This window comes from Orycteropus afer, unplaced genomic scaffold, assembly GCF_000298275.1.
Source record: "Orycteropus afer afer isolate SDZICR_OR568_19922 unplaced genomic scaffold, OryAfe1.0 scaffold00174, whole genome shotgun sequence".
Lineage (NCBI taxonomy): Eukaryota > Metazoa > Chordata > Mammalia > Tubulidentata > Orycteropodidae > Orycteropus > Orycteropus afer.
The window spans coordinates 1,531,676-1,552,471 of NW_006921761.1; the positions used below are offsets into that span (position 1 = coordinate 1,531,676).

Sequence of the window (20,796 nt, forward strand, 5' to 3'; positions counted from 1 at the left end):
GAGGTGTTGCGAGCGTGGTCGCGCAGGAAGACGCAGACTCGGGAACCCGGGAGCGGCTCTGGGGCCGGGCTTCCTCACCTACTGAGTCTCTTAGGTATTTTGTACAATTCTCAAGCCTCTGGCAGACTCAGATTCTCCATCTTTAAAGGTGACAACCGCTGCCCAGTCTCCCTCCTAGGACTACGGTGAAGGATGGAAGGGAAAGCCAGTTAAAGACCAGAGCTCTGGAGTCAGGCTGGGAGTCGGGTCCTAGCAGGGAAGCAGGCAGACCCCTCATCTGTACAAAGATGGTGTAACAATACTTGGCTCCTGCAGTTGCTGTCAGGATAAAGTTTAAAAAAGGGCTGACAACAGTGTCCCGCACAGAAGTGCTCCGCAAGTAGGGCTGTTAATAGAAATACGTTTAATAAGCCACACAATGCTGCACGTGAGGGACTTTAATAGCAGCAACACTTCAGTTTCTGTATCTTTAGTCCGAACAGCAGTTTAGATTTTCTAAGAAAGGGGGCAGGTGGGGCCCTTTCGCCTTCTCTTTGAACATTGTTATGTGGACCTGTTGTTCCTACCAGATGACTCAGGCAGGATGGAAACGTTCATTTACATGAGCAGCTGGGTGTCAGATTCCTTAGGACGGGAAGGAAAAGTGCCAGGCATGTGTTGTCACTAAAAAAAACCCAGTACAGTGATTGACTTGGGACTGGTGGATGCCCGGGAATGCATGTCATCCAGCTGCCTCCATGGCAGGGGAGGAAGTTGGGCCTGAGTGAGACGCAGTAGAGGTGGGCACAGGGTGGTGGCAAGCACACATTTGACCAGACACTGTGCTTTCCCTGACGGAGCTCTGGTGGCGTAGTGGGTAAGACATTCCGCTGCTAACCAGAAGGTCAGTGGTTTAAACCCACCAGCCGCTCCATGGCAGGAAGATGAAGCAATCGACTTCCCTAAAAATTGACAGCCTTAGAAACCCAGTGGGGTCGCCGTAAGTCGGATCAACTGGATGACAGTAGGTTTGGTTTTTTGGTGGTCCTTTCCCTAAGTTCTAACCTAAATTCTTCATTTATTCAACTAGTATTTATGGAGCACCTACTGTGTGCTCGTACATCTACCAGGAGCTGGAAGTAGAGCTGTGACTAGCACAGAAATGGTCTCTGCACCCATGGGGCTCTTTTCATAGATAGCGATGTTAGTTTGAGGTTATGTAATACTAGAGAGAGACAGAGAAATAGATGCAGATAGAGACACAGTTCGATTCTGGTCCTCAGTGTCTCTGATAATAACAACAAGTTCCAACTCCCAGTGAGCTTACTTCATACCAGCTGGTCCCCGGCGCCAGAACATGCGCAAGGCCTGAGTTGTGTCATGCCCTTCACAGCAGGGCTAAAGCCTGGTGACATTTTGGACATCAGAGGAAGTGCTGCTGTGCCAGACCTTTGAGGAAAGGATTGCTGTCTGGCCTGGAGGACTTGGATTTTTTTTGTCTTTTTAATGTCAGGCCTCTTATTGTTTTAAGCTTGATGAAAACAGCCACCCTTTGCATAGTGCCTGCATTTTGGTTTCCATGGTTATCAGGGGAATTATATTTTTATAGCACAAGTAGCTGTTAATACGTGATCAGACCATCACTGGTTGGCTGTGGGTCTCTGGTTGCCGGTGGGTTCCTCTGTGTTTGTTTTGCATACAATGCTGGCATCCTTTTTCCTCCCTCCTGCCTTGTTGCACAAACAGGCTTTGGTGGGCGTAAGTAGAGATAGATAAAAGCATCCTGGGGCCCTGGCCTTACGGACCTTGGAATCTTTGGGGGGTGAGACAGAGGGCACACACCCACCTTGTACCACTGCAAGGGACGAATTGATGGAGGCCCTGATAAAGGTGTGGATGGCCAGCCAATGGGAGCGCTCAGAGGGGGAGGGATGGGTCATGCAACTCAGAAGCTGTTAGTTACACAGGGAGATGCTTTTCAAGAAGACGTGGCAGAATCAAGTTCCTTGTGTGTGTCTCAGTCAATGGCAATAACAGATGGTACAAGAAGCATTTTGTTCTCTCCCTTTGCTTTAATGGATGAAGTTTCTCCTCTTGACTCACCTATTGTGGGCTTTCAGTGAAATGCTTATGAAGTTCTCCCATTTCCCACTGTTACCTTAGGGGTCACTGCTGCTCAATGCCCCTATTGGACCAGATCCCTGCCAGGATGATCCCATGCTTGGAGTGCACGGTTAGAGCTTTGTTGCTTTTTGCTGACTTGCTTAGCCCTTCTTTCCGAAGCACTGCACTCTGGGCCTGTGTTGAGCTTATTACCAGGCTGGGTTCCCCCAGTCTCCCGGTGAGTTCCTTTTTGAAACATACAAACTTCTTGTGTGCTACAGCCTTGGTCAGGGTCACCCCAGACCACCCAAGAGATTTATTTCTCTATTTTCAAACCTTGGATAAGGGCTCAGATCTCCTTGTAATGCTAACCCAAGTTCCTTTGGCAGATGGATTCCACTTCCTCTCCAAGGATTCTCAGAAAGGCAGCTTTCAAGGAGCTGCTTATCCTAGGACTCTGGGTGCCTCTTCATCTTACATTTCCTGTGGAAGAAGGTCCTCAGGTGGCACTTGGCAAAGGATGGATCTGCTCCCAGGAAACTCTCTCCACCTGTAGCCTTAAGATAAGTGGGCATCATTAAAATTGACCTGACCCACATTCTAGTATGGATTTGAGGTGGCAGGGTTTTAATTTAATGATGAAGGATTTTCAGTTCCTTCAGCTTGTCTAAGAATCCAGCAGTAACTAGTGTATTTATTTGTCTTCGTTTTTAATCTTTTTTATTATGAGATATAACACATATGCATGCAGGAAAAAAAAATACATAGTTTAATAAGTAATTATAGGAGAAATACGTAGGTAACCGACACCTAAGAAACAAAGCATTGCCAAGATTCAGTAGCACCACCTTCCAAATCATGTCCTCCTCGCCCAGGAGAAACCGTGAGCTTGACTTTTGCGATAACCGCTTCTTTGCTTGTCTTTATACTTTCCTCCCCTTTCTTTGCATCCCTGAGCAGTGGGTCTAGTTTCACTAGTTTTGAACTTCATACATACACACTCATACTGTTTGCTTTACGTCTTGCTTCTTTTGCTCAATGTGTTGTTTGTGAGATTTAGTCATGCACAAGGTGACCTCACTTATTTTCATGGCTAGACAAGTGTTTCATGGTCTGACTATATCACAGTACATTTATTCCTCCTGTAGTTGATGGATATGTGGGTAGTTTATAGTTTCTGATAACCAAGAACAGTGCATCTGAGAGCATCCTTAGACATGGTCTGTTGAGTGTAAACAGAGTTGTTTAGGTTCTGTGAATCGGAGTGAAAATGCTGTGCTGCGTAATGCCTCGCGGTTTTCTGAGTGATTGTTGTACTGATTTACTCTCTGATCAGCAGTATATTAGTGTTCAGGTTGCGTCATGTCTGGTGAATACTTGGTATTGCGGGTTGCAGTATCGTTACTCTCATGGGTGTGGAATGGTATCTCTTGTGACTTAGTTTTGCTTTCCTTGGTTACTACTGGTGCTGAGCACTCTTTTATTGGCAAGTTGGATGTTCTCTTCTGTGAGTTGTAGAGTCAAGTCTTTTACCCATTTATTAATTTTTCTTCCTGATTTGTTGGAGTTCTTTATATATTTTGGTTACTGGTCCCTTGCTGGTTATCTGCATTACGGGTATCTTGTCTCACTTGGTGGCTCTCATTTCACCCTCGTAAATGGTTATTGTGTTCGATCCTAGGCTCTAGAAACAGGACCTGAAATGAGGATTATCAGTCCAGTGATATTGGAAGAGTTGCTCAGAGAAGGGAGAGTGAGGGAGCAGGCGGGTGTAGGAAGGGGAGAGAGGTGTAGCTGGGTGAAGTGGCAGTTCTCTGGAGAAATGGACATGTGCTCCTTGTTATCAGCTGACACTTAGAGCTGGGGCAGGGCTGTGGTAGCCAGGGAAGAGGACCTGGGTGGGGCATCAGTGGCATTCTCTACAGTCTACCCCTTGCTTCCTTCAGCTCTACTTCTTCTGTTAAGTTTGCTTCGTGCACATCCAGCTTCTCCAGGATTCTAGTTGATCACAATTTCTGGGAAACTTGCAAGAGGAGGTTAGTGGGACCGGCTACAGTTCTTGCTGTTGTAGTTGGCCCGAAGGCTTAACTATACCCATTTTCTCTTTCCTCCACCTCCGTTTTGGTTCTGCTACTTCATCTCTTGAATGTTTGATAGAATTCAGTGATGAAGCCTGGGCCTGGAGATTTTGTTTTATTTTTTGACCGCACATTCAAGGTTTTCAGTAGCTATCAGATTTTTTTCCCCCATCTCTAAAGTTAGTTTGAGTAGGTAATCTTTTCTCCTGGGGTTTGCCCTTCTCAGGTTTGTCATTTATTTCTGTAGACTTGTTCATGATGGTTTCTTGTTCAGGGTCTGAGCTGTCTATAGACACAGTCCCTCTTTGTTCTGATTTATTTTAGTGCTTTCTCTTCCCTTTCTTCCTCGGTTTCCATAGAGATTCTTTGAAAGACCAACTTTTGTTTTCACTGATACCCTTTTTGTTAGGTTTGTTTTCTTTTTAATTAATTCATTACTTTCTGCTCTTTTTATTTTGTCCTCTCTTCTACTTCAGTTTATTCTGTTCTTTTTCTAATTTCTTAAAATGGATACTTGCAAACCAAACCCAATGTCAGAGTCGATTCCAACTCATAGCAACCCCCATTAGGTTTCTAAGCTGGAAATCTTTACAGAAGTAGATTGCCTCATCTTCCTCTAGTGGAGCGGCTGGTGGGTTTGAACCACTGACTTTCTGGTTAGCAGCCAAATGCTTACCCACTACACCACCAGAGCGCATTTTAAAATGGATACTTAGTTCATTAATTTTTATCCATTCTCTTCGTTTAAGGCTTTTCATTTTCATCCAGATATTGTTTTAGCTGGTACTCACTAGTTTTGTTGTTTTGTTTTTATTGTGGCGAATCAGGTCAAGCAACTTTTATTTTATTTTATTGTGGTGAGTCTGGTCAGACAGTTCCTTTGCCCAACCCATTGGCTTTTTTTTTTTTTTTTTTTTTTCCAGCATCATTCTTTATTTTTTTATTATTATTATTATTTATTGTGATTTAGGTGAATATTTACAGAGCAAATTCGCTTTCCATACAGCAGTAAACATATACTTTGTCTCATGTCATTGACCACAGTTTACCACAATGCAACAGCTCCCCTCCCAGTTCCTCCCCATAGTAACCTCTTCCCAGTGACCATCCCTCCATACTCTCCTGCCCCCTGAGCTGTCTCCCTGTGCATAAGCAGCCCTTACTTCTCCCATGATTGTTCTCTCCAGGGCGTGTGTCTACCTGAGGCAAATGTCTAACTCACATGCCTGTACTTTGTTTGGCTGGAAACCACAGGTGTGGGTTCAATTCCAGACCTGAAGGGCAGCTAGGGGCCATAGTCTCAGTGGTTCCATCAAGCTCTATTGGACCAGCAAACCTGGTCCCCACCATCTTTTTTTTTTTTCCCTCCAAATGATTGTGAGTTTTGTTCCACATTGTTCTCCCTCTCTACCCAGAATCTCCTACATCCCTTCCAAGTGAATGACAGTGGTAGCCAGGCATCATCTAGTTCTTCTGGTCTCATAGTGTATAGGTTGCAGATCAGATGGTGTACCAGTCGTGAGGACTGATTGTTTCCATTAATTTTGGTTTTCTTCTTTCTTCTTTGCTCTTGATGAGGAGAGACCCATTGTTGCATCTAGATGGCAGCTTGCTAGCTTTTAAGATCCCAGTCGCTACTCACCCATTGGCATTTTTGGCTGAGGACATCTTGATTGTCCATAGTGGCAGAGGAGAAATAGAGCTTCGTATGGAACTGTGTGGTACGTGGAGACAGTCAACATGTTGGCCCTCGTGCTTATCATTCCCACGGCCCTTTCTAAGGGAAACTTCCAAATCCAAACTCCTGTCCATGAAGGGTAGCCCTGGATAGCCATGTTTTCTGCCATAAAATCTTGCTCCGTTCCCAACCTGCAAGTCAAAATATACTGAAGCAGAGATGGACATCAGACCCAAGAGCAGCCAGTTCATAGGCGCACCAGTGACCTGGGAAGTGACCTAGTGGAAAAAAGATTCATGGTATATCTCAGAAATTTAAACTTAGAGTTTTAGAAGGACGCTTAGCAACAGAAGGTGAAGCTAAAATGGTTGAGTCAGGACTTTGAGGAGTCCTGGCAAACTGATGTTTTGAAGAGGTAGAGCATTGAGGTAGAGAAAACTGTGTAGACAAGGTGTTGGTGAAGAATATTAAATATACCGTGGACTGCCAGGAGGACAGGCAAATCTGTCCTAGAAGAAGTACAGCCAGAATGCTCCTTAGAAGCAGGGATGACAAGACTGCATCTCACGTACCTTGGGCATATTATCAGGAGGGGGCAGTCCCTGGAGAAGGGTCTCACACTTGGTAAAGTGGAGGGGCAGCAAAAAGGAGGAGGACCCTCAAGGAGGCAGGTCGACATGGGGGCTGCAACAGTGGGCTCAACCACAGCAAGGACTGAGGGTGGCGCGGGACCGGGCAGTGCTGCGTTTCGGTGTGTACTTAGGGTGGCTGTGAGTCGGGGCCCACTCGGCAGCACCAGACAACAGCCGGGTGAGGGGGGAATGGAGCCGGGCCGCGGAGAATGGCTGACACTTGTAGTGAATACGGACCCACAACCTCCAGCTGCTCAGGGCCGGGAGGCTGCCAAGGACCCAGACTTTGCGTTCTTGACTCTGGTTCTATCTGTGGATTTCCATCAGACCCCGCTGTGCTTATTAATAATCCCGTATACCCTTATTTGCACTTGCAATCAAAACACTTTACTAGAACACATGTTCAGAACTTGGGGGCAGGCCTGCATGGATGAATTTCTTTTGCTGATGTTGTTGTTGTTGTTGTTAGGTGCTGTCAAGTCATTTCTGACTCATAGCAACCCCATGCACAGCAGAACGAAACACTGCCCGATCCCGTGCCAGCTCCATGATCCCCGCTACACTTGAGCCCATCATCACAGCCACCGTGTCAATCCATCTCGTTGAAGGCCTCCTCCTCTTTTGTCAGCCCTCCACCCTACCAAGCATGACATCCTTCTCCAGGGAGTGGTCCCTTCTGACAACATGACCAAAGTCATGCTGATGGTGCCACTCAAATCATCCTGTTCCAAATAACAAAACGTATTCTTTGCCATTGGTAACTACAAACCTCATTAGCTCGGTCACGATACAGTCCCATACAGCCCCTGCGCGGCCTGGTGGGAGTATTTGTGGTGTCTGTAATCTCCCTGTTCCCTGCCTTCACACAGAAACACCTACTTTATGGACTAGAATTAATTTCATTTCCTCTAGAATGCTGTGGTAGTTCAGTTTATGTGTCAGCTTGGCTGGGCAGCTGGATGTAGGGTTCCCCATAATGAGACTGGCAATCAATTCCATGGTGGAATCTACTGTGAGCAGCTGAGTAGCTATCTCAGGGATGTGGTCTACTTCCTGTACATAAGCCGAAACCTTGGGAATGGTCTCTAGCTTATGGCACGCTTGCACCCTGCATGTGGCTGTCTCGTTGTTCAGCAGCCTGCTATGCTCTCCCGACCTTGGGACTTAACAATGGACTTGAATTAATGTCCTGCCATGTGCTTTGGTAACATCGGGACTGTGCCTTTTTTCTTGTCAACCTTGGGTTTGTCAGCCTTAGAAGCCAGCAGCTGTCTGAGTGAAAAAACGCCTCTAGCTCCAGTGGGCCAGGAGCATGAGGCAGAGCTGAAGCCCAAGGTCGAGGGGCTTTCCCCCAGCCCCTAGAGCCTGACACTTGAACTCAAGACTTAAAGCCTCCAAAACTGTGAGGGAATAAAGTCCTGTTTGTTAAGGCCGTCCCACCTGTGGTGGACTCCTGTCAGAGCAGCCTAGGAACCAGAGCAAATGGAAAGGGTTGTTCAAAATGGAATGTAGTAAAGGAGAAGGGACTCAGGGAGGGAAGGGTCGCAGTGGAGGGACTCCTGTCCATTCTCACTGCATCTTTACGACAGCTCCCTACGGCACTGGAATCCCCATTTTCAGAGATGAGGGGGCTGAGCCAGAAGAGGTGGCAGTCCGCTGAATGTGTGATTTGGCAGGTGGAGGAACAGACTCCTGGTGTGGACTGGCCTCACACGGAGAGTAATTAGAGAGGAAAGTTGTGAAGCAGTTTGCTGCTGAGCCAGTGGGAGGCAGGCGAGAGGGACCATCTGCTGGTTCTCTCCACTGACCCAGGTGCCAGGGAGGAGCTGGGAGGAAGGAGGATCTAAGCTCTCGGGTGGTTAGGGTCCACCTCGTAGCCTTGTCCTTGGTTTTCACGGATTCTGGCTTGAGGTCCTAAGTCGGGGCCGAGCTTCCTAACAGAGTACAGCTTTGTAACCCCCGGCCCAGACATTGTGTGGTGCTCTCTTGTGTAATAGTTTCCAGCCCAGACATTGTGTGGTGCTGTCTTTTGTAATAGTTGCAGGATTAAATTCACTCTTATCTCATGGTCTGAGTTGATGTGCTTGTGGTCCTGACATTGGAAGGTCCTTACAAGATCCTTTCGTAAGTGAGGAGCCCAAACCCTGGGAAGGGAAGTAGGAAGTGGATGGTTATAGTGGAAAGAGCAGGGCCGTTGGACCCAGTCCGCGTGAGCAACCCCGGCTTCCCAAACCAAACCAGACCTCCTGGTGCCAAGTTGATTCTCGCTCCACGTGTTACCAAGTGCACCGCAGGGTTTTCGTGGCTGTGGTCTCCATGGAAGCAGAGCACCAGGCCTTGCTGTGGAACCGCTGTGGGATGGATTTGAACAGCCAGCCTTTCGATGAGTAGTCGAGCACACACTGTGTGCACCACCCAGGGACCTGTGCCACTCACAGCACTAGATGAAAAACTGAGCCACTGCTCACCCTGAAGAGTGCGATGAGAATGCTACCACCTCTTGGCTTGTTGTAAGTGCTCATTGAAGTAGGGTATATGAAAAGCACCTGGCATCCTGATCAAATGGGGGGAAAATGTAGAACAGAAGTTTAAATTCTCATGGACTCTAAACTTTTTGATACCATAGGGGTGGATGAAACCCTGACATTATCGCCCTGAGATAATCTTTAAACTTTAAACCAAAAATGTCCCTTGAACTTATCTTAAAACCAAAATGGTAACTTAGTTTAACTAGCACAGAAGTCTGCCTTGAACATTGTGGTCGTTTAAGCTCTGTCTGTGCAGGATCAAATTGACAACAGCAACTCAACAGAAGAAACAGGAGCCTTAGGGGGCAGTGAGCTTACGTTCATAGAGGAGGAACAGCTCAGAAAAGAGGGTGAGAGTGGTCGCACAACTCAAGGAATGTCATCAGTGCCCCTGAGTTGTATGTGTAGAAACTGCTGAAGTGGTGTATGTTTGCTGTGTCGATTCTCAACAACAACAACAACGCACCTTGTGTCTAAATCAAAAGCAAACCCACCTCCCTGCCATCAGGTCTGTTCTGAGTTGAGTCCCAGTCATAGCGACCCTTTAAGACAGAGCAGAACTGGCCCTGCGGGGTTTGCAAAGCTACAGGTCTATACAGAAGCAGATTGCCTCATCTTTCTCCTGCAGAGCAGCTAGTGGGTTCAAACTGCCGCCTTTTGGTTAGCACCCAAATGCCTTACCTACTCTGCCACCAGTGCTCCTACCGGGGGTCTGGTGAGGCCTAGACACACCTCTCCCTGCCTGCCATATGGTCACCTAGTGAATTAGTGTTAGAATCGTAGGACCTGAGACTTAGGGTTCCCAACCCAGTGTTCTCTCCTAGGTGAACCACTGTGAAGTAAATTGAAAATGGGGGAGAGGGCCCCATGGCTTTGTTCCCCACTCATAAAACACCATCTTTGCATCCAGACACAGTTTTGTGTATGTCATCAAAATTCAAAGCTAAAAGTGGGAAATAGCTAGTTATTTCTCAGGCTGAAGGAGTTGAGATGTGAAGAAATGCTGAAGATTCCAACTAGATCTTTGTTATCTTTAATTTATGTCACCCTTTAAAGTTTCCAGGAGCTCTGGGGGTGCAGTGGTGAAAACATTCGGCTGCTAACCAGAATGTTGGTGGTCTGAACCCCCCAGCCTCTCGGGGGGAGAAAGATGAGGCAGTTGGCTGTCACGGAGATTTACAGCCTTGGAAACCCTGTGGGCAGTTCTGCTCTGTCCTGTCAGCTCTCAGTCAGCATCGACTCGATGGCAGGGGGTAGTGGGTTCAGTTTTCAGTTTTGCCTCACTTCCAGTCGTGTGTGCATGTGTGTAGGCGTGCATGTGTGCAGGCGTGCATGTGTGCGGGCGTGCATTGTGCGGGCGTGCACGTGTGCGGGCGTGCACGTGTGTGGGTGTGCATGTGCAGGCGTGCACGTGTGCGGGCGTGCACGTGTGCGGGCGTGCATGTGTGTGGGCGTGCATGTGTGCGAGCGTGCACAGGTGTGGGCGTGCATGCATGGCTCTTCTGGTTCATGATACGGCATCGTCTGTGTGCTTCAGAACACTTGCAGAGTATGCGCTACAGCACTCCAGGGACATTTACTTTGATTTGAGTAAAGAATTTAAGTCATTAACCCATTACAGTTGCTCAGTTAATTCAGTTTAGAGCTACTTATCTTGGTGCTTTTGTGTGCCTCTTAGTGTTAGGAAAAAAATCTGACTTTCCCCTTTGTCGGTACTGGAGCTCTGAGCTCTGGTTTTGGTTTCTGCAGACATTGGACGTGAGAGCAGAGATGTTAAGTCACCTGCCCTCTAGATTCCCCAGTGAGGGAGAGGCAGAGCCCAGAATAGCAGGTAGGGCATGTCTGGTCCTTGTGGTTTGATCATCCAGCAAAGGTGGGAGGCCCTTGGTGCTGGAAATCAAAGCGGCTCCCCACTGCCCCCCAAATAAACTAGGAACTGTTAACCTTTGGCTGAGAGTGTTCTGTGTGAGCTGATCAAGCTGGCCCTTCTCGCTGACCCCTCAGACTCTGGAAGCCAAGCGAACTGCTTGCTGTCCTAAGCTGGCTGGAGGTCCCACCACTGGACATTTGCTGACACAGGTTTGTTTTTTTTCGCCCAGCCACCCACCCACCCCCATTTTCCAGATGCCTCCTACCTGTATTTCAGAGTCCACCTCAGATGCCACCCTTTCCACGAGGCCCAGCTTAATGCTGAGGAACAGTCTTTGGGGTCAGGCCTGACCTCAGAAGGTGGCTCTGCCCCTTCCGGTGTATGTGAAGAAGCGTTGAGGACGGTCGTGAGCTTCTTGGCACATTTTGGATCCTGTACTTGGCTGAGGCTTCACCTCTAGTTGCTGGACTTGAATCAGTGGGCTGCCGTGTTGCCTGTTGATCTTGGCGTTGTGCCATTTTACCTGCTGATCTTGGCTTGGTCAGCCTCAGCAGCCAGCAGCTGCATGAGTTAGGAGACACCTTCAGCTCCAGTGGGCCTGGAACAGGAGACAGAGCTGAAGCCCAAGGTTGAGTGGCCTTCACCCAACCACTAGAGGCAGCACTCTGAAACTGGACTTCTAGTCTCCTAAACTGAGAAAGAAGCGATTGCTGTTTGTTAAAGCCATCCACTTGTGGTACGTCTGTTCAGCACTAGAGAACCAGGAGAGTGTACACTCCCGGTTTCTTTGACTGAGTCCTTTAGTGTGCCCTTTTAGATGTTAGAAAGCTCTAGGACTTGGTCATCAGATAGCTTGTCCCTCTTCACGCTCTCACCCGGCGGCCTCATCCCCATGACTCTGAATGTCATCAGGTCTCTGCTCAAATGTTGGCTCCTCTGGGGCCTTCTTTGACAGCCCTACCTGAGGCAGCACACACGTGTTTGCACACACAGCACTAATGTTTACAGCATTTCTGTTGTTACGATTTGTTATTTATGTTTGTCTCTGAAGGTAGGGACTTTGTCTTGTTCACTGGTTTTCAGTGTTGAGACCAGTGCCTGGTGCATAGTAGCTAATTAATGAATATTTGTTGAAGAAATGGATTTTTTCTTTGGAAATACACCAAATCCTCCTGAGGTATATAGGAGGGCGGCCAGCATTAGCCTCAGTTTACAGATGAGGAGATGAGCTGAGAGACAGGTTAAAGGCTTTTCTTCAAGTCGTGGGCTAGGAAGCAGTAGAACGTGCTTGTTGAGGACCATGTCTGGTGGCACTCACCTCCCAAGGCTGGAGACACCAGGGGACCTGGAGGCGTGTGGATACCTCGTGTGGATACCTGCAGGAGGCTGGGAGGGTGCCACACAGACACTCCGAGTGCTCAGTCTTGGGGACCCGTGAAGAACGGAACAGCGTGGGGCCTGCCTCAGGACCTGCTCTTTCCCATCCCACACGGGTCCCCACCATTGTTTTTCCTGTTCTTCGGAGGTATTCACACTCAGGTGCACAGGCCCTCGGGACACTTGTTACTTTTAATTCCACGGCTCAGAGGCCCCATTGGCAGAAAGGAAGGGCAAATGTGAATTCATTGTAGAAAAAACAAAAGCACCCAGTGTTACCTGGTTATGGAACTCCCTGTTGCTGCTTGGGTCCCCCTGGATTCGCATGAAGACACAGTAAATAGAGCCACGGAGGAATGGCGGACATGGCATCTGAATAGAAGGAATCCTCATGTTGCCCAGACGGGTGCTCTGAGGGGGAATCAGTGGCCTCGCTTTAGACGTAGATTTAGATAGACTCCCTTGGTGTTTGCCTCAGGTGGGCGCAGGCAGGTGAGGAGAGGGGCGGTGCTGACGGAGGAGGACAACGCAGGACAGGACGAGCTCCTGGGAACCTTCAGGAGGGAGGCATCGTCCCCGGAGAGCCCAGCTTCAGGGCCAGCTGCTGCCCTCTGTGGTGCAGGCTTCCCAGGACCCCAAGAAAAGCGACTCCCCACGGCAACTGCCAACATAGACACTTTGGCCCCAAATCCCCTAGAGGCCCCCACATCATCCCAAGGGAGAGGAACTGCCGTTCACTGTTTGCAAACTTGTCAGCTTCTGCCTTCATTATTCCACTTAACATACCTCTCTGGGTTGCTTTCCTTCGAATGTAGCTCTGATCAGGCCACCCCTCCCCTGAAACATACAGTAGACAGAACACGGGCTTTGGAGTCTGGCATTCGAGGCCGTTGCCAGCATGCTCAGAAGGCCATCATGGGTAGGAAGTTAGAACTCCAGTGGCTCCGAGGGCCAGAACCAAGAGTAGCTGAGGAAGTGGCTACAAGGAAGTCCTCAGCTCAGTCTTGGGGAAAACAGTGAGGCTGCTGCAGACCAGCCCTGGGTGGGCAATCCCACGGTGTGCAGGGTCTTCCCAGCAGTGCTCTTCAGAGTCTAACATGTTCTTCCAGTCGGGATTGGCCAGGTCATGCTGTCCCCATGTTCTTAGGGCCTTAACCCCAAACAAAGGGTCATTTTTCACTGTTGGTGTATGCCCACTTTGGGTTGGCGGGGTGCCCTGCCACCAGAGAGCCGTCATCGCAGGTGTTGCCAGTTGCTGTGCCAGGGAGACCCAGCGCCCTGGATGGTCTCTCATAGGTCAGTGCTCCAGGGGAGTAGGACCACGTCTTTTCTGCAAACCCACTGGCTGGTATAGTCACGTGACCCTGCCCACCTACAGGGGGAGCCAGGGAGTGTGATCCTGTCATTGCCCTGAAGGAAGGACAAGTGGAAATCCTTGGTGACAAAGCGCTGTTTACTAGCAGTGTGTGTTAGGTCCTTTAATCCTCACAACAGCCTTTGGGGCAGGAATCAAGATCCCTGATTCATGTAGGAGGAAAATGAGGCCCAGAGAGGTTAAGTGACTCGTCCAAGGCTACCTACAATGTAACCCAGTTCTCCCAACCCCAGATTATTAGACTTGCCACAGGAGGATGCTGCATGCAGGTGTGGTTGGGACCATTTTCCTCACACTCACCAGGGAGCTTGTTAAAAGGGTTCCACTCCAGAGTTGAGATTCTGGAGGTCTGAAGTAGAGCTAGGAACAGCTAGGAACAGGCCCTGGGTGATTCTGACATGGATGGTCAAGAGCAGGTTTTAAAAACCACTGCTGTGTAGGGTCCCACCAAGTCTGGTTTAAAGACATTATTTTCTCTTGGGCGCTTTGTGCTGCAATAGTCCTTGACCCTTCCTGTCCTGTTAGCTGTGCCCATTTCATGGCATCTGGAGGCAGGCATCATCTTTTTCTTCCCCCTGTGTACCCCACCCTCCATGAAGACTCACAGTTTGAAAAAAACAAATGAACTGAGGAAGAAAAGAGATTGTGACTCTTCAATTGGAACTTTTAAGACTTTCTCTTTGGGTGCCACAGTCTCTTGTTGGAAACCAGGGAAGAGGTGAAGCGGTCCTTTGAGACTGGGTTTATGTACAGTGACACCTCCTGTGTTTTTCTGGGTCTCCCAGTGTTCGGGTTACCTAGTGCTACTCTGACAAGAATATACCACAAATGAAAGGCTTGAGCAAACAGGAGTTTATTCTCTTACAGTTTGGGAGGCTAGAAGTCCAAGTTCAAAGTGCCAGGCTCTAGGGACTGGGTGAAAGCCCCTCAACCTTGGGCTTCAGCTCTGCCTCCTGCTTCTGGCCCACTGGAGCTAGAGGCATTTCTTCACTCAGACAGCTGCTGGCTGCTGAGGCTGACAAACCCAAGGTTGACAAGTAAAAAGGCACAGTCCTGACGTTACCAAACCACACAGCAGGCCATTAATTCAAGTCCATTGTAAGTCCCAGGGTTGGCACAGCATGGCAGGCTAGTGAGCAATGACACAACTACATGCAGGGTCTAAGCGTGCCACAAGCTAGAGACCATTCCCAAAGCTGTTTCTTACAGGAAGCAGACCACATACCCAAAGAGCTACTCAGCTGCTCCCAGTAGATCCCACCGTGGAGTTGATTGCCAGTCTCATCATGGGGGATACTCCCACCAGCTGCCCAGCCGCTCAACCAGGCCCAGCCAAGCTGACAACACAAACTGAACCACCACACCCAGTTTTCTGCCTTTGACAAGTGCGTTTTACCACTTTTCTATTGCTCCCTATTGGTGGGAAATAGTTGAGTTTTCCTTCTCTGATGGGGTCCTGCCTTACACAGGTTCTGGCTTTTGCTGGTTTGTACTGTAGTAAATGTGTATAAGATTGAGACAGTCACTCACTGAGAATTTGGAGTGGGGCATGAGGAGGATCTACCCCAGATTTTCAATGACTTAAAACACCTTTACTTCAGAACACTCACGCACTTGCTTCATGCTAGATTCCAGATGGTCTGTTCAGTCTTTGCTGTGTCCTCTGTGCTTGCAGTGTGGTGGCCCAGAGTATTCCTTATCGACAGGACACTGTAGTAACTGTGGGAGGCCAATCTGGGACAGAAATTGGCAACCCTGGGAGCTGTGGGACATCACATGGGGCAGACAGCCGGTTGGCTGGGTTGAACACTGCAATATATGGTGAACGAGGCTCAAGTTTGTAGTGCTGTAATTAGGATGGTTGTCATATGGGTAATTGTGATTTGGGTCTCTCTCTCTCTTTTTTTTACATTTTCATTGTGATGAAATACATACTAAAACGTTACCAGCTCTCTTAGGCTGGGTTCTCTAGAGAAGCAAAACCAGTTAAACACACACACATACATGCAGAGACATATACATACATGCATGCATACGTGTACGTCATTAATATCACACACAAGTAAAATTTTGTTGAAAAATAATTCAAAAATGGTTGCAGTAGTACATGGACTGGGTACTACCAGATTCAGAAGAGGACGTGGAACGAGGGATCTCATTGCTGATGTCAGATGGATCTTGGCTAAAAGTAGAGAATACCAGAAAGATGTTTACTTGGGTTTTATTGACTATACGAAGGCATTCAACTGGGTGGATCATATCAAATTATGGATAACATTGAGAAGAATGGGAATTCCACAACACTTAATTGTGCTCATGAGGAACCTATACATAGACCAAGAGACAGTCATTTAAACAAAACAAGAGGATACTGTGTGGTTTGAAATCAAGAGTGTGTATCAGTGTTGTATCCTTTCACCATACTTACTCAATCTGTGTGCTGAGCAAATAATCCGAGAAGCTGGATTATATGAAGAAGAACATAACATCAGGATTGGAGGGAGACTTATTAACAACCTGCGCTATGCAGATGACACATCCCTACTTGCTGAAAGTGAAGATGGCTTGAAGCACTTACTGATGAAGATCAAAGACTACAGTCTTTAGTATGGATTACACCTCAACATAAAGAAAACAAAAGCCTTCACAACTGGACCAATAAAAACATCATCATAAATGGAGAAAAGATTGATGTTGTCAGGGATTTCATTTTACTAGGATCCACAATCAATGCCCATGGAAGCAGCAGTCTAGAGACGTGTTGCACTAGGCAGATCTGCTGCAAAGGACCTTGTTAAAGTGTCTTTAAAGAGCAAAGATGTCACTTTGAAGAGCTGGACCCAAGCCATGGTATTTTCTGTTGCCTCATATGCATGTGGAAGCTGGACAGTGAATAAGGAAAAGCGAAGAAGAATTGATGCATTTGAACTGCGTTGGGGAAGAAATTGAAAATGCCACGGACTGGCACAGTGCCTAAGGCATTTGACTGCTAACCAGAAGGTTGGTGGTTCAAATCCACCGGCAGCTCCTCAGAAGGAAGATGGGGCAATCTACTTCCATAAAGATTTTCCATCAAAATTAGGGGAGTTTTAATGAGATGCTTTTGCTTGTGGATAATGAGGAAAGGTACTGGGAACATTTCCTTCCCCATCCATATGGAGCAGAGAATGACCCAGAACCATCTGATAGGTGTTATTTCTTACAAACGTTTAGGGAACTAACAGCATACTCCTTACAGTGTCAGAACACCAAGGTGAGAGATGAACCACCCTTCCTCACTCCTGCCGTTGGCCACATGCTGTTTTCACGATGGTGTTTCCGCTCTGACAGTGGATCTCCAACCAGCTGAGCGGCTGGATCACTCGTGGAGAATGTTAAAAATGTCAGTTCCAAGTCTACGCCAGACCGACAACATCAAGGCTTCCACAAGTGCGGACCCAAAACCAGTGTTTTTAGCCACACTTCACAGGTGATTGAAATACAACCAGGTTTGGAAGCTTGTGTTTCTCACCATACAAGCCCTTCTTGTACAACATACACACTCTTGAAAAACTGTGGTAAACTGGGATTTTGTAAATCAGATCACATTTTAAGCACAAAATGTGTGGACTTGATGAAGCCATATAATAATAATTAAGTAAAGGGGACTTTAAAAAAAAAACAAAAAAGATTTTCCACCTTGGAAACCCAATGGGGGTTACTGTGAGTTGGAAATGACTCGTTGGCAGTGAGTTTGGTTTTATTTTTTTGCCAGGAGAATGAACAAATCTGTCTTAGAAGTGCATCTGGAATTCTCCTTAGAACTTGGAATGGCAGTTTCTCATACTTTGGTCATGTTATCAGAAGGGACCAGTCCCTGGATAAGTATGCTATGCTGGGTAAAGTAGAGGCTCAACGAAAAAGGGCAGGACCCTCAAAGAGGCTGCAACAGTGGGCTCAGTCATAGCACATGACTGTGAGGGTGGCACTGGACTGGGCAGCATCCGTTCTGTTGGACATAGGGTCTCACTGAGTCGGAGACAACTCAGTAACAACTAACAAGGACAACAGTATACATGCATGAATACATATACATACACATACATTTAGAGAGAGAGAGCATTTACGGAAAATGGCTCATGCAGTTGTGGAAGCTGGCAAGTCCCGAATTCATGGGCCAGGCACTAGGCTGGAGGCTTCTGCCAACTCACATAGTTGCAGGGGCTGATTAACCCACATTCAGCAAGTCACGTGGGCTCACAGGGCTGTGGAAGCTAGTGAAGCCCCAAATGAGCAGGTCACATGGCAGGCTGCTGGCTCCTAGGGCTGCAGAGTTGGTAAATCCCAGAATTGCTGCCAGCTCACGAAGAACCGGAGGTCAGATGAGGAGAAGCTAGATACAGGATCCAGGGCGAGAGGGAGCTTTGCTAGGGCATGCAGTGTGTATTGGATGCAGCCACACCTTCAAGGAAACTCCCCTGGCGTCAGATAGGGTGGTGACTTGAGTCGGGGGGAGACTTCAGTAAAGGGGCACTCTCGGAAGGGTGTGAGTCAAGAGCCACCCGACCCTCGTGAACATGTAGAGATGCATCAGGATCTCGTTTCTCTTTATGGCTTAGTAATATTCCACTGTGTGTATGTGCCACAGTTTGTCTATCCATTTATCTGCTGATGGACATTACAGTTGTGTCCACCCTTTGACTGTTGTGAAAAGTTCTGCAGTGAACATGGTACCCAGGTTGGGATCTCTTTTCTGCCACCCTTGAGATTGCAGTAGTGACCATTAGCAGCAGGTCCCAGGGAGGACCCTAAGGGGCAGACCTGCAAAAGGCCATATGGAAACCTTTCACCTGGGGAACTGTATAAATGAGATTCTTTTACAGTTAGCTGAGTCATTCTTGAACACCTGTTAGAATTGTTCCTTGTAAAATGGGGCTGGAAAACACCATGGTGAGGCATTTTGATGCTACGCCCAGAAGAGCAACATTGCACAGTAGGAGGTTGGGAGGAGAATAGCAGGGAGGCTAAGAAGTAGGTCCAGGCCCTTTACAGTGATCAGGAGACTCCTTGCAGATGTAGCAGTTGGTCCCTGAGGTCACCATCTGGAAGGAAATGTTTGGGTAATTGATAATTTGCATGCTTTCAAATGGTAAATTTTTAAACTGGGGATAATGGTGTCCCTCTGGTAGTTTTAAATGTAAATAGCTAAATAATAGGGAAAAAAAGAAACAAAATGAGGAGATAGAACAGCAATTTAAATGAGCTTCTCTTTATAGGGGATAAAAATATGTAGAAGGAGAAGTGAACTGTTTGGCACATAGTGTTGATCAGAGGGGGCATCAGTTACATGGGAGGAGACGGTATCTGCTGTTAGCTAGTTAGCAGAAGTGGACTGTGCGAAGGGGCAGTGCTAGCTACAGGAAATGTAATATGTGAAGTTGTTGAGTTCAGAGAACTGTGTGCAAGTCACCAAGGCCTTATGGAGAGATCACAAAATCACTTCTTATTATCATCACCTCAGAAGTGAGGCCAGCCAAGGACATGGTTGGAGGAGAGGGCCAGACTCAGGCTGGACTGCACTGCTCCTCCCAGAGCAGCCCAGGTGGCAGGGCTTCCTTCCCTGTGAGTGACAGTGTCGTGAGAAAAACAGCATTCAAATTAGGAAGAGGAATTAAGTCAGAAGAAGAGCCACGTGTAGCCTGAGGAAGGTCTAAGTAAGGAGAAGCTTGGAGGGATGTGGAGTGCAGTGGGATGAAGTTGTGAGGGAAAGAGTGAGTTATGTGAGAATTAAACAGGAAAGGGTTAGATGCTCCCGACCTGTTTCTTCTCCCAGTGACTCTAGTCAAGTCAGTTGTGGTGTTGTTGTTAAGTGCCCTCAAGTTAACCTGACTCATAGCGACCCCTCCTTGGGTTTCCGAGGCAGTATCACTATGGAAGTAGATTGCCCAACCTTCCTTCCGAGGAGTGGCTGGCGGGTTTGAACCACCAGCCTTCTGGTTAGCAGTCAAGTGCCTTAGGCACTAGGCCACCACAGCTCCTCAAGTCAGTTGTACTAAATCAGGTAGTTGCATATGTATGTTCTCTCCTTTGATGGAGGCCTGGGAAGAAGGCAACTCCCACTCTCATAGGGCCTGGGACAAGTGGATCTGGTATTGGAATAATCTAGCTGCTCTGTAGCTCGGAACCTCTCCTTGTCTTTTCTGTTGCGCTGACGAGTTGGAATAGAGAAGAGAGTCAACCCCAGATATTGAGTCTTCAGAGATACAAAAATGTCTGATAAAGAGCCTTGGTGGCACAGTGGTTAAGCATCTGGCTAACTGAAAGGTCAGCAGTTCGAACCCACCAGCCTTTCTGTGGAAGAAAGATGTGGCAGTCTGCTTCCATAAAGATTTACAGTCTTGGAAACCCTATGGGGCTGTTCTGTTCTGTCCTATAGAGTCTCTATGAGTAGGGATCAACTCAATGGTGGTGGTTTTTGTTTTTTATCCTAAAGGAACCCACAGTCTAATAGAGGCGACAGAGGTAAACAAACAGTGAAGTGTAAAAAATATGGTGATAGTGTAGTCCTGGCCTAAGATTGAAAAAGAGATGATGGAACAGAAAAAAAAAATAGACCTACATTATTGTCATTTATTTTTGACAGATGCTACAAAAGAATCCAGTAGGGAAAGGAGAGTCTTTTCAACAAATGGTTCTGGAATAACTGCAAACCACACAGAGAAGAGTGAACCTCAACCTCTGCCTCATGCCGTAACAAATTAATTCAGGATGGGTCATAGGACAAAATATACGTACAATTCAGATCACAGATTTTAGGAGAAAGTGTCTTCATGACTTGGGGAGCAGCAAAGGTTTCTCAGTTAACAGAAAGCAACAATCATAAAAGAAAAAATGTTGATTTAGACCTCATCAAAATTAAAAACTTCTTATCAAAATCTACCATTAAGTGAATGAAAAGGCAAGATACAGATAGTGAGACAGTATTCACAGAACAGGTATCTGGCAAAGACTTGTAAAGAACTCCTGTAATTCACACATGAACTCCCCTGAAAAGCAGATCAAAGGTTTGAGCAGACACTTTAAAAGGAGAAAATGAATGGTGATAGAACTGTCACCTTGATTGAGGGTGGGCTACACAGCCAGTTATCTTAAATGCTGTCAATTAGTTGTACACCTGTAAAAAGTTGAATTGGCAAA

At 47.4% G+C, this 20,796-nt stretch overlaps 1 protein-coding gene across 1 annotated transcript in view; it reads left to right on the forward strand.

Annotated features, from left to right (window-relative positions):
- Window positions 1-2,143: 2,143 nt before the first annotated feature.
- FBXO10 (F-box protein 10) overlaps window positions 2,144-20,796 on the forward strand; it is a 56,177-nt gene continuing 37,524 nt past the window's right edge. The window contains exon 1 of the mRNA XM_042781800.1: window positions 2,144-2,212. Within this exon, the coding sequence (XP_042637734.1) occupies window positions 2,159-2,212 (54 nt within the window). The 5' untranslated portion in view covers window positions 2,144-2,158. The remainder of the gene's footprint in view (window positions 2,213-20,796) is intronic.